Below are 12,615 nucleotides of genomic sequence, written 5' to 3' on the forward strand. Positions count from 1 at the left end.
CCCAGTGAGTCCTGTGTATTTGTTGCTACCTGTGCTCAAAGGCTTTCTGTCCTAAAGGCACGCATTTAGATAAAAGGAAATAGCAAAGATCTGAGAACAAAACTAACCAGATAAATGAGAAAACCTCATATAAGACCACTAGAAAATAGTTGTGATACCACATACAATCTACAATTCACAACGAATTATCAAATTTTTGTTGGAGTCAATTGAACAGAAACATGCAAATGAACTTGCTGTTATATTGGAAAGGTCCATCACCATTCCAGGAGTGACACGATATTCCACCTACTTTTCCCTAGTCTTAGGTGGTTTTCCTCGACAGGTTGACGCTACTAGAGAAAAGTGCCTAAGGTTTAGGTTATCTGTACTGCTAACTTCCTACTTCTTAAAGAGGGCAGTGATATTAATGACCATTAGTCCAGAAGCCCCAAAGAGAAGGCACACTTTTTCACAGTTTAACTTGCCATGTCACAAAACTATAAATATACCTTTCTGCTTCTGACCTTCTCCACCATACAAACTCACTTTAATCCAGAAGATAACTTAAAGACATCTTCATATGGTTGGCCAGCACCCCTTGAGGATTAATGTGACAAGCCTAAATTTTAGTCGGCCTAATCCTTCTGAATATCTAATTTTTAATGTAATTGGTGGCCTTCTGTTTGTATCTCAGGCCCATAGCTTTGAGGTGATGCCTGATACCTCCTGCTCATCCACACACGTAGTCTATCCTATTGCCAAATCTGTTTACTCATTCCAGTGGCTAACTGGGAATTTAAAGCAGCACCTCTGTATCCTGACATCAGTGGTTTAATCTGAAACCCCAAAACTAGGTGGTACCACGGTGGCCTTCCTTTTTCCTGACATTTTATCTACTGCCCTGCACTCAGTCCACTCTCTGGCATTCCTCAAGTCTCCCTGTCTTTTGTCCTGTTGCTGTGTAAAGCACAACTGAGGTCAGAGGTAGTGCTTTTTCATCTTGGTATCCCTCTAATACCCAGAACTATACTTTGAACATTGTAGGTTCTCAAGAAAGTTTGGCACATAAATTCCCATTTAACATGTTTTAGATGCATACTTCTCTCTACTCCAAAAGGAAGGCCGTTGTACAAGGCCACAAATCATTAATGGACTTCTGTAACGGGCACCTATTTAACTATCTTTCATTTGTCCTACCTGCTGTTGTCACAGGTGTTCAGCAGAGATATTGACTTGATAATATCATATCCCAACTCAAAACCATTAAACTGTCATTCAGTGGATGAAATACAGACTTCTGAGCATGGTCTTGTCCTCTCATCTTCCATCCCAATCACAAGAACATACTCAGTATCTAAATGCAAAGCTTAATTATTCCAACTGTCTACCCCAAGGCTATCTTATCACATTTGCTTCCTTTTGTCCTGATTTCTTTGGTTTCTAATTCTATTTTGTTAAGCTTACCGTGTATGGCCTTTGTGTAAGCGTTAGGAAAAACAGAGAAGAAGTTGAGAGGAGAGAAGGGAGAGAGGTAAGTGGTGGAACACATGTGATGCATCTAGCACTGAGGCTTGGGAAGCAAGGAGCTGCATCAGAGAAAGAGGACGAAGTCCAAGCCCTTGAACCTGTGTTCCTCTCTGTAAGGTAAGGTGATGTGACATGGGTGCAATGGGCAGAGTCAGACCAGATGGTCTTGTTAGCCATGTTTTATTGGGCTCTGGCCTGGAATTGTCCTAGGTATAGCTAAAAGTACTTTTTTTTTTTTTTGATTTTTATTTATTTATTCATGAGAGACAGAGGCAGAGGGAGAAGCAGGCTCCCCGCGGAGCAGAGAGCCCGATGCGGGACTCGATCCCAGGACCCTGGGATCATGACCTGAGCCGAAGGCAGACGCTTAACCGACTGAGCCACCCAGGTGTCCCTAGCTAAAAGTACTTTAACCCTGTGTATTTGAGAGGAATGGGGAAGAAGCTCCAGGTCCTGTGCAGAGCTCTTCATCTTAGCTGAGCTAAGATTTTTAGCAAAAGGGTATCCAGAGCATGTGCTTTTGAAAAGACTCAAGTGATTCTGTAGCTCTGTAGTCTAGGGTGGTGGGAAGGCAGGAGGAAGAGGCAAGTAGGAATTAATATTTTCTAAAACTACATAATCATCACTCCTCACCTTTATTTCTTTAAACTGTCCTAATATTGGGCTAGTCAGTTTCCTTCAGCATCTTTGCATCTTATGAGCACTCAGTAAGTCAAACTTACTTCATCACTCCTAAGCATAAAATCCTTCTTCTAGGAAGCTCGCTCTGAATGTCAATACCATTTACCACCACATGCTACTTCACCTTACCCAACCATTTTCATCAGAATTTGGAATTTATAAAACCTATCCTGGACTTCATTTGGTTTGAGGGTTTAGAAGATGATGGTGTTGGATATGTGTGTTCCATCAGGGGTTATTTGATATGCATGAAATATTCAAGTTTGAGGGGAACTGCACTTTAGCAGACTAAGGGGCCACCAAGGTTTGAGGGCTGAAAGGCACCTAGGCCAAAAAAAAAAAAAACCAACAAAAAACTTCTCCATTGTCCTTGATTTTTGTATCATTAGAGATTTATTACTTTAGATTACAGTACAAATATCCTCAGGATGGGGTAACAGATTAAGTCATTAATACTATATGGTAGACTAATGCATCATCATTAGAGAACCAATAACCTCAAAAGGCACAAGTAATATATGTTTGAATGTGGAGAGGGGAAAAGAATAGATACAGATCCCAGAAAGTTACCTCGAAAGAAGAGGTAGGGGAGTGAAGGCCCTGGGGATTAGGGGAGTACAGAACAAAAGTGAGACTAGAGGGAAGGTGAAAGAACATAAATAACTTTGCCTGCTTAGTCCTGAGAGGTTGCAAAAAATGAATGCAAGTAGAACTACAAGAACTGAAGATTCCACGGGAGCATCTGCCCTCAAGCAGCACTCTGGTGTAATTATTAAAAGGTTAATTTAAAATAACACATTAATTTATTAAGCTTTCTTAGATACTTACTTAATTGACGAATCACAAGAAGGGAAGATTCCTTGAGCTACAGGTGAATTTTCAGAGAGAAAAAGAAAATAACTACTTGTTGGTGAATTTTCAGAGAGAAAAAGAAAATAACTACTTGTTGGTAGCCTTCCCAAGCTACTTGTAAATGATAATTAACATCTATTAATAGGTCTTTATTCCCTGTTGTCACTGCTGTGTTTAAACCCTCCAGGGACTGCTGGGGAGGCATAAAATATACTTTATGATCTGGGGCCACTGCCTACCTCACCAGCCTCACTTCTGGTCACCATTCTACATATATTCTGTGCTCCAGAGATCCTGAACAACATGCAATTCCCTTTGCCTGTGCCCTTACTATTTAGTTTATAACTTTAATATCGCTCTTCCAAATTCCTCACCTTTTAGGATTCACTCAGCTTGTGTCACCTCTTTCAAAGAGCCTTTTGAAATTGCCTACAGAGACAGGCATCCTCTGTCAATGCTCCTGAAGCACCCTATACTTCCTTCTATTATAGGACTTACTGTGCTATAGTTTACAGTGTCTGGCATATAGTAAGCACTCATTAACACTTATTTATTGAACCAATTCTTTAACACAGGTGTTGGATCAATGTTTATTAGTCTAACAGTCATTAATCTCTTCCCACTCAAATACTGTCTAACATGCCATCTAGCAAAGTTCCATAAGTGGATATTAGAAAATATTTCTAGGTAATTATAGTAAAGCAAGTCTTCATGTAGAATATCTCCATAGGAATACTGGAATGGTGTATATCAATTATACACATACACCACTAAAGTCTTAGACAAACAGAATGCTCTGAGTAATAGAAAGTAGTATTACCAATTGGAGCCAGTTCAAAGTCAAGGCAAATTGCTATTTTTCTCCTAAAAAATGTAAAGTGTATTTGGAGTAACCAGTAAATTCCAACGATCTGTTTGAAAACATTTGCTTAAAATTCTGTGTGCCTTCTTGAGTTTGTGTATGAGCATATTTTTGCATGTGTACAGTTTTGGAAGGAGCTGGAATTAATAGTGTATAAACCTGAAAAATTAAGTGTGAAGATAATACTGTTGTGGTGCTTTCAAAGTATGTCTACAAATTCTCTGGTAATACTCCCTCCAAGAAGTGGAGGTTAACTCTCTTCCCCTTGAGTCTGGGTTGGACTCAGTGACTTGCTTCTAATGAACAGTCCAGGGTAGAACTGATGGTATATAACTTCTGAAACTAGGTTATAGAATATATTGTGGTTTCAACCCCTCTACCTTGGATCACTCACTCTGGGGGAAGCCAGATGCCATATCATGAAGATACTTAAGAAGCCCTATAGAGAGGTCCACAAGGTGAGGCACTGAGGCCTCCTGCTGACAGTCATCTTGGAAGAGAAACCTCCAGTCCCAGTTAAGCCTTTAAATGACTGCAACAGCTCTGGATGACAATTTGACTATAAACTCATGAGAGACCCTGAGTCAGAACGACCCAGCTAAATTATTCCTGGATTCCTAACCACAGAAACTATATATATATTTTTTAAACTGCCACGTTTTGGGGTGATTTGTTACTTAGCAATAGATAACTAATGTGACTGTTAGAAAAAATAAATAACTCTTCTATGGTTTCTAGGAATATGGTGGATTAAATATCCTGAAGAGCCTGTGTGAAACCTATTACAAATGTAATGGGAATTTGATAAATATACAATTAGAGTGTAGAACTTTAATGCACCTCTTTAATAGCTGGACACATTTGTAGACAATAAAAAAAGTCTAGTAGACAAAAAAATCTGTAAAGACATAAAATCAATAAATGTAATTTGATATCCATTTAGAGCTTTCCATCCTTCAAATAGAGAATACACATTTTTTTTTTTTTTGGTATGTCCATGGAGCACTTTCAAAGAGCGATCACATATTTGGCCACAAAAAAACAAAAACAAAAACAACAACCTCAACAACTTCAGTGTGTTCAAGATTTACAGGCTATATTCTCCAAATTTAATTAAAAAATTGTGACCCAAAATATTAATTTCTTAATAATTAAGAAACATACTTATGGATAACTCTCAGATCGAAGAGGGAATTAAGAGGCCAAAGTATAATCTACCTCAAAAAGCTGAACTAATTTTTTCGCCTCCAAACTTGTTCATCTTTCTGTACTGCCTGTCTACTGAATGGCACCACTATTCACTACCCATTTAGTTGCCCAGTCTAGAAATCTGGGTGTTGTCTTCAATGCCTTCATCTCCCATATTCAATCAGTACCAAATCTCATCCATTCGACCTCCTTAGTTTGAGTCAAATCTGTACCCTCACTGTCACTGAGTTTGTTCAAGACTCATTTCTAGCCTTGACTATTGTAATAGTCTCTCTAATTGTAGTTAAGTGGCAGCATGGCATTGCGGCTAGAATTGGTTGAGTAAGACAGACCTGGGTTAAAACCTTGGTTTTGTCACATACACTGTGAAACCCTGGGCAGGATTACTGAGACTTAGTTTACTTATATGTAAAATGGTAGATAAAAATACTTCTGTCCTCAGTAAATTGTTGGGAGGGTTAAATGAGAGGATATAAAGAGTTTAGTGTAGTAACTGCATATAGTTAAGTGTTCAATAAATGCTATTATTTTTATTGTCTCATTGCCTCTAGTCCCCTCACCTCTAATTCTTTTTTCCCTTTTTAGAAAAGACAAATTCTGATTATATTACACCCTTGACAATATTCTTAAATAGTTGCCCTTCAATAACAGGATAAAAGGTAGATTTCTTGGCATGGCCTACCAGAAACTTAATGATCTAACCCTTCTCTAGCAGTCTAGCTTCACTTCCTGCAATTCTCTAGCTTGAACTTTTAGATAAAGCAATTCTGAGAAAATCTGTATTTCCAAAAACGTACTATGCTCTAATGTCTATATCTTGGTAAATGTATTCCCTTTTCCTGGAAGGTTCTCCTTGCATTTGTCTGCTTAGGAAATTCTTTCTTATCCTTCATGTCTCAGCCCAATTGTGGCTTCTTCTGGACAAGTTTCCCTGGCTTCCCTATGCTTCCGCTGAACTATGTACGTACCTCCATTATTACAATTATCATAATGGGTTGTGGTTATTGGTGTGAGTGTTCCCCACTAAACTGTAAAATCCAGGATAGGGAGCATGGCTTTTCTATTTTGTATGGTTTCTACCTTGTACGTATGCAGTAATTAGCACGATGTCTGTCATGTAGTGGAAGCTCAATAAATGTTCGTGGAATGAATGGATGAGTAGATGGCAGGATTTACATAATAACTGTTGCTATTGTTTACCTGATTCATGGTTAAAACTTGGTTTCTTGGTCTTTTTTTCATTAACATCAGCATATGTCACCTATATATGCCACAAGAAAAAAAAAAAAAACAATGAAAATCCTCAAAGGAGTTTTAAAAGAATTTGAACATCGGCTATTTCTCACATTTAAAATACAGAAATTTAAGAAAATGATTTTAGAAGTCCATTTGTGATAAAAGTACATGTTTTACTTGGTTTATACTACATGTATTACTTATAAAATTCACAGGTTTGTAGAATTCATCAGTATTCTAAAATTAACTGAGGAATGCACTGAGCAGCATGGATGGTAATCAATTGAACAGCTAAAAAGATGATGTGTGGTTTTTAAACAAAGTTAACTATAGGGGACATGATTTTAGAAAGCTGGAAGGCAGAGAGCAGGTTTTCCGCCTATATAGGATATGACTCTTTGATTTGGCTGAAAACTTTACCTACCGAGATAATTGTACAGAAAGATAAATCCAACAAGAGTAGACTAATTTTTTCCCAGGTCTGAGAACTAAACACAAGCCACAAGAAGTACCTTTCCTGGCACTGATGGAATGGGTGAAATAAGTTGGGAAATAGTATCCTATTCTATTATAATAAAAGTGGTCATGCTATTTCTCCAAATAAATTAGGTTTCTGTGGCCATTTGATGTAGTCATATTGTTCATGTGTATTTTAAAGCCTCCTTTAAAAACAGATAGTCTAAATTTGTCTATTGACTTTTTTGGGGGCAAAGTATGTAGGATGAGGTTTGTCATCCATGTGACAACTCAGGGCATACTTTTTTTCCTGGCTCTATAGTGAGGCTAGTGAAAAAAAAAATTCCTGATGTACAACTACTACACTAACTCGAAGTAGTGAAGTTTCTTTTCTTCGGAAACTAAGCATAGCGATTATGGATGTGGACACAGTGACACAGTGCCCTGTCGCAGCAGGTGTTTGATAAATATTTTTCTATACAGAGAAGCATACTGTGGCTAACATGCTGCATTTGAGCAGCTATATATAATTGGGTCTGTTGCTTTCTATGCATTTCATGTAGGACACTGCAAATGATGCCACTTTCTACCTTAGTTGTGAAGGTAGACTTTGGGGAAGACTTTAGTGAATTTCCTGCTTGATGACATCTCTTTCAAACCATGTTAACTTTTTAGAACAGCTGAGCCGGTTAATACAGTGCTAACAGAGCCAAGGATGTGGATTTGATTCTTAAAATGACAATCTGGCAGTCCACAAAGGCAATCCATGTTGTGACCAGAGGCCGCACCCTGAATGCTGCCAACTTTCCACCATCAGGTGAGTGATCACTGGTCACAGAGGGGACAGGGTAAGGCAGCCTGGCTGTCTCTGCGCAACCCATCAGCACTAGAAGAAAATGATTCTCAAAGCCCGATTTGTTGCTTTCTCTGCAGGGCACAGGTCTGTACTTTGAAGCTCTTGAAGCTCATCATTTAGGAAGCCTTTAACCTAAGGGCTAAGTGGGAGCATTCAAGTTGCTTCTGGTAAATCTCTGTTAAAATGGAGGCAAATATAACATTCAAATTTTGGATCCGTTTAATAAATTTAAAGTCTCAGTCTTACTACTTTTGCTGGCTTACAACTTGTTACTGATATTCCCTCTACTTACAGTATGACAACACTAACTGATAGCTGTGAGCTTTGGAAGTCTGAAGTAGCACAGCATTATTACCGTGGGTTTGCATTTCAATTTTTATAAAATCTTACTATAGGGTGGCTAATTTCAGGGAATAAGGCTGTTCTGAATTGTCTTTTAATGAATGAAACTCTGTTATACCAGTCTTGATAATAATTTCATACTTCATTTGTTCTATCTGTATCTGGGACAAAAGAAATGTTACTTGCCTCTTGTTTCAAAATAGCCTGTATAAAATGTGTGGGGACATTTTCTGTTTTAGCAGAAGCATCTGGAGCTTGATGTGAGATACTTTTAATTCCTGGCGGGAGGGGGGGAAAGAAAAGGTACCTTTAAATATGAAAAAATGATATAGTTCTTGCTGCCATAATGTCTGGAATTACTGCAGTCAGGGATGTATTTATTTATGCAAGTAAAGGCAGTATCTCCAAATACAAGATGCCATCCAGTGTCTTACCACCACTGTGAGGGACAAGCCTGAATTCCCTAACTTCTGGCCCTAAATTACTCTGCCAGCTTTATCTCCCACCACTCCCCCTGCCCCAGAATGAACTGCTTTGCACTTTATTCAGTAGGCAAGGGGGAACCACCAAGGACTTCTGAATAGAGGAATTATATGTTCAAAGCTGTATTTCGAGACGATTACATTCACAACAAAATGTAGGCTAGACTGACAGGAGGAAAAAGAGACTGGAGGCAAATTATTGCAGTAGTTAAGGGCACAGGTGGTGTGAATGGAAAGGAGGGGAAGATTATGAGATAGTTAAAGGAGGCAGATTTGACAAAATGTGACAACTTTTGGATGTAGAATATGGGCAATAGGCAAGAGTCAAAGATGACTCTGGCTTTGTGCCTGAATAAAAGGAGGAACCGAGAACAGGTTTGGGGCTGACTGGAAGATGATGAATTTGGTTTTGTGCATACTGGATTTGAGGTGCTAATTGGTCACCCAGGCAGAGATGTCCTAGTGCTCTTGGTGTGTGTATAGAATATGCATGGGAATCTTTTGCTGAGACTAACAGAGACTTAGCTAATCTCTAGTCTAGCTGGGGACATGGGAAACTGGATGTATTTTTACGTCTGGGGAGAAAGGATGACATTAGAGGATAGAGACTTTCCTGGGGGAGAATTCTCTGCACAAATCGCAGTACTTCAGAAACTTACTCTGCCTATCCATATAGGCAGCCACAGCAGAGACTCTAACTTCTCCCTGGTTTGCAAATTCCTAAGGGCCTATTCACCCAGCAATCACTCAAAAATGTGGGATACTGACATTTACAACCATGAATAATTTTTACATCTTCCTTAATCCAAATAATCACAGATTTTATAATCGGGAAAAAAGCATAACTTGGAAAACTACATGACAAAACTATAATTATTTAACTGAAAGATAACAGAGCAATTATAAATATTGTTCATTTTCTTACCTTCATCATTTAAAGTATGTGATGTTTTAGTCATTTCTTTATCTTTCTGTATGTTCTAACATTCAAGAAAAAAGCATTCATTAGTAATTGAGCTTCTAAAAGAGACTTGCTGGCTCTAGAGCAAGCAGATTGATATAATATCTCCCTTTGCTCCAGATCCCTTACCTCTCTCCTAAGCTCTGGTCTCAATGCTAATACATAGGATCAACCTCTTTGATGAATATCTCTCACAGGTACCTAAACTAACTAGTTCAAAATGAAGCTTATCATGTGCCCATGTACTCCCATCTTTCCAAACTTGCTCCTCCTCTGTCTTCCATATTTTTGGTTAAAGACATAACAATCTATCCAGTGATCTCTTCTAGAAAGCTTAGAGTTACTCCATTTATTTCAGATAGGGCCAGTCCAATCCAATCTAATGCTTATTGAGCACACTGCTTGGAATTAAAATAAGATATACAATTCCTGACCTCAAGAAGTTTATCATCCAGTAGGACAGACAGGAAAATATGATACAGTATAGTGAGTTCTGACATAGAGGCCAGCGTGAACACTATGGGGGCACAGAGAAAAGACATCCCACTTCAAGAGAACCTATATACAAAAATTATATCTTCATCATCATCATCATCCTCATCCTCTCCCTCTCTTTCAATCTACACGTCTATTGAGTCACCAAATTCGGACATAGTCTGACTCTGAAATATCTTAAATCTGTGGCCTCTGGGTCATCCTCATTGCCAGTGCCTTATCATTTTTTAAAATTATTTTTTATTTTATTATGTTATGTTAATCACCATACATTACATCATTAGTTTTTGATGTAGTGTTCCATGATTCATTATTTGTGTATAACACCCAGTGCTCCATTCAATATGTGCCCTCTTTAATACCCATCACCAGGCTAACCCATCCCCCACCCCCCTCCCCTCTAGAACCCTCAGTTTGTTTCTCAGAGTCCATAGTCTCTCATGGTTCATCTCCCCCTCCAACTCCCCCCCCTTCATTTTTCCCTTCCTACTATCTTCTTTTTTTTAACATATAATGTATTATTTGTTTCAGAGGTACAGGTCTGTGATTCAACAGTCTTACACAGTTCACAGCGCTCACCATATCATTTTTATCTGGACCATCCCAGTAGACTCAAAACTATCTTCCCTCTAATCTCCTCTCCCTCAAACACTGCATCTATGTCACACACTTCAACCAGATTATCTTTTTATTTTTAATTAAAAAAAAAAGACTTCTCTCTCTCCCTTTTTTTAAAGTGTCTTTATTTGGGGCACCTGGGTGGCTCAGTCGGTTAAGCGTCTGCCTTCGGCTCAGGACATGATCCTGGAGTCCCGGGATCGAGCCCCACATCGGGCTCCCTGCTCAGTGGGGAGTCTGCTTCTCCCTCTCCCTCTGCTCCTCCCCCCTCGTGCTCTCTCTCTGGCTTACTCTCTCTCAAATAAATAAAATCTTTTTTAAAAAAGTAAAGTGTCTTTATTTAAGTAATCTCTATACCCAACGTGGGGCTTGAACTCACGACCCCTGAGATCAAAAGTCGCATGCTCTTCCAACCGAGCCAGCCAGGCGTCCCCAGATTATCCTTTTAAAACCCATCTCATTCTTATTTCACATCTCTACTCAAAAAGCAGCAATGGCTCTCTGCTACGGAGAGGCTAAACCCATTCTCCAGCAAGGCGTACAAAGCCTTGGCGGCAACCTATCTTGTCAGTCTCCTCTGTGGCCGTGCCCTGGCTTCGCTGGCTCACACTGCGGCTCTCGCTGAACACTTTAACACCTGTCTGTAATACTGCCTCACTATAGCTTCACATCTGTTCATCTGGAAACTTCCTACTCACACTTCAAGACCTAATTCGATGAAGCCCTCCTTTAATAAGGCCTTTTTAGGCTCCTCTAGGCAGGACAAGTCTCTAAATACTCTGTGCTCCTCCTGCATTTTGAACAAATCAAAACTCTCCTCTTATTTTATTGTAAGGACTTTTGTTTACATGTGTCTAAATCTCTGGACAGTGGGTTCTCATGAGTAGTGATGATGTCTCTTCCATCTCTGTATCCTATGTCAACTGTTTTGCCCCTTTCTCCTCCTTCTAGCTTCACATGGGCCCTGGCCCACAGCAAGTTTTCAGTAAACATTAGCTATCATCAGTATCATCAGATATTTAAGTCAGTTTCTGCTAAACCGTATGGTACATTTAACATGAAGCTGACTCAGAACCTTCTCTGCTAGGGAGAGGAGCCAGATCTGTGTAGGACCCCATTATCTCTGACCAGTCAGTACCATGCCAGTGTAGAGGATATCCCATAGAAATAACAGTTAACCAGATAAATTAATGATCAATACAAAGCATCTACCTTTTGTTCTGCTTTGTTTTTCTGTACATCAGGCTGAGAAGATACGAAGACTGATGGTTTTTTGGCAGGAATCTTTACAAAACTATGAGAATGGCCTGGTTCTAAAAGTAAATGAAAGAGAAGTAATAGAATTTTAAAACAATTTTATCAAAATACAATTGAAGTACAAGGAACCACACACATTTAAAACATACCATTTGTTCCATTTTGACATATGTACGAACCCATGAAACCATCACCACAATCAAGATAAACATTTCCATCACCCCCAAAAGTGTCCTTGTTCCCCTTATAATTCATCCCTCTCTCTCTAGTTCTCCCTATCTCCTGTGCAACCACTGATCAGCTGTCACTATAAATTGTTTGCATTTTCTAGAGTTTGCTATAAATGGAATCAAACAGGATATACTCTCTCTCTTTTTTGGGGGGAGGGTGTCTGGCTTCCTTCATTTAGTATATTTATTTTGAGATTCATCAATATTGTTGCCTGCAACAATTGTTTATTCCTTTTTCTTACTACATAGTATTTCATAGTATGGGGATGTACTACATTTTATCCATTGGGCCACTGAAGGGCATTTAGGTTGTTTCCAGTTTTTTTTTTTTTTTGCTATTATGAATAATGCTGCTGAGTCTTTATGTGGACATATATTTTCATTTCTTTTGGGCACATACCTTGGAGAGGAATGGCTGGATCACATGGTGGTTTAACCTAAGTTAGCAAACTGTTTTCCACAGTGGTTCTACCACTTTACACCCCAACCTGCAGTGTCCGGGTTCTAGCTGCTTCAAGTCCTTGCAAATACTTGTTTAAATTCAGTTATTTAAATTCTAGCTATTTTAC

General features: G+C 38.9%; 1 protein-coding gene across 1 annotated transcript in view; it reads right to left on the reverse strand.

The window, feature by feature from the left end:
• LOC123847241 (fibrous sheath-interacting protein 2-like) overlaps positions 1-12,615 on the reverse strand; it is a 69,311-nt gene that overhangs the window by 39,575 nt on the left and 17,121 nt on the right. Inside the window, exons 9-13 of the mRNA XM_064573621.1 lie at positions 11,772-11,872; positions 11,258-11,349; positions 9,411-9,420; positions 6,314-6,374; positions 3,019-3,055 (exon numbers count right to left, since the gene is read on the reverse strand). Coding sequence (XP_064429691.1) covers positions 3,019-3,055; positions 6,314-6,374; positions 9,411-9,420; positions 11,258-11,349; positions 11,772-11,872 — 301 coding nt within the window. The remainder of the gene's footprint in view (positions 1-3,018; positions 3,056-6,313; positions 6,375-9,410; positions 9,421-11,257; positions 11,350-11,771; positions 11,873-12,615) is intronic.

This window comes from Mirounga angustirostris, unplaced genomic scaffold (genome assembly GCF_029215605.1).
Source record: "Mirounga angustirostris isolate CCGP_5_RB_7025 unplaced genomic scaffold, mMirAng1.0.hap1 SCAF_11, whole genome shotgun sequence".
NCBI classification, from domain to species: domain Eukaryota; kingdom Metazoa; phylum Chordata; class Mammalia; order Carnivora; family Phocidae; genus Mirounga; species Mirounga angustirostris.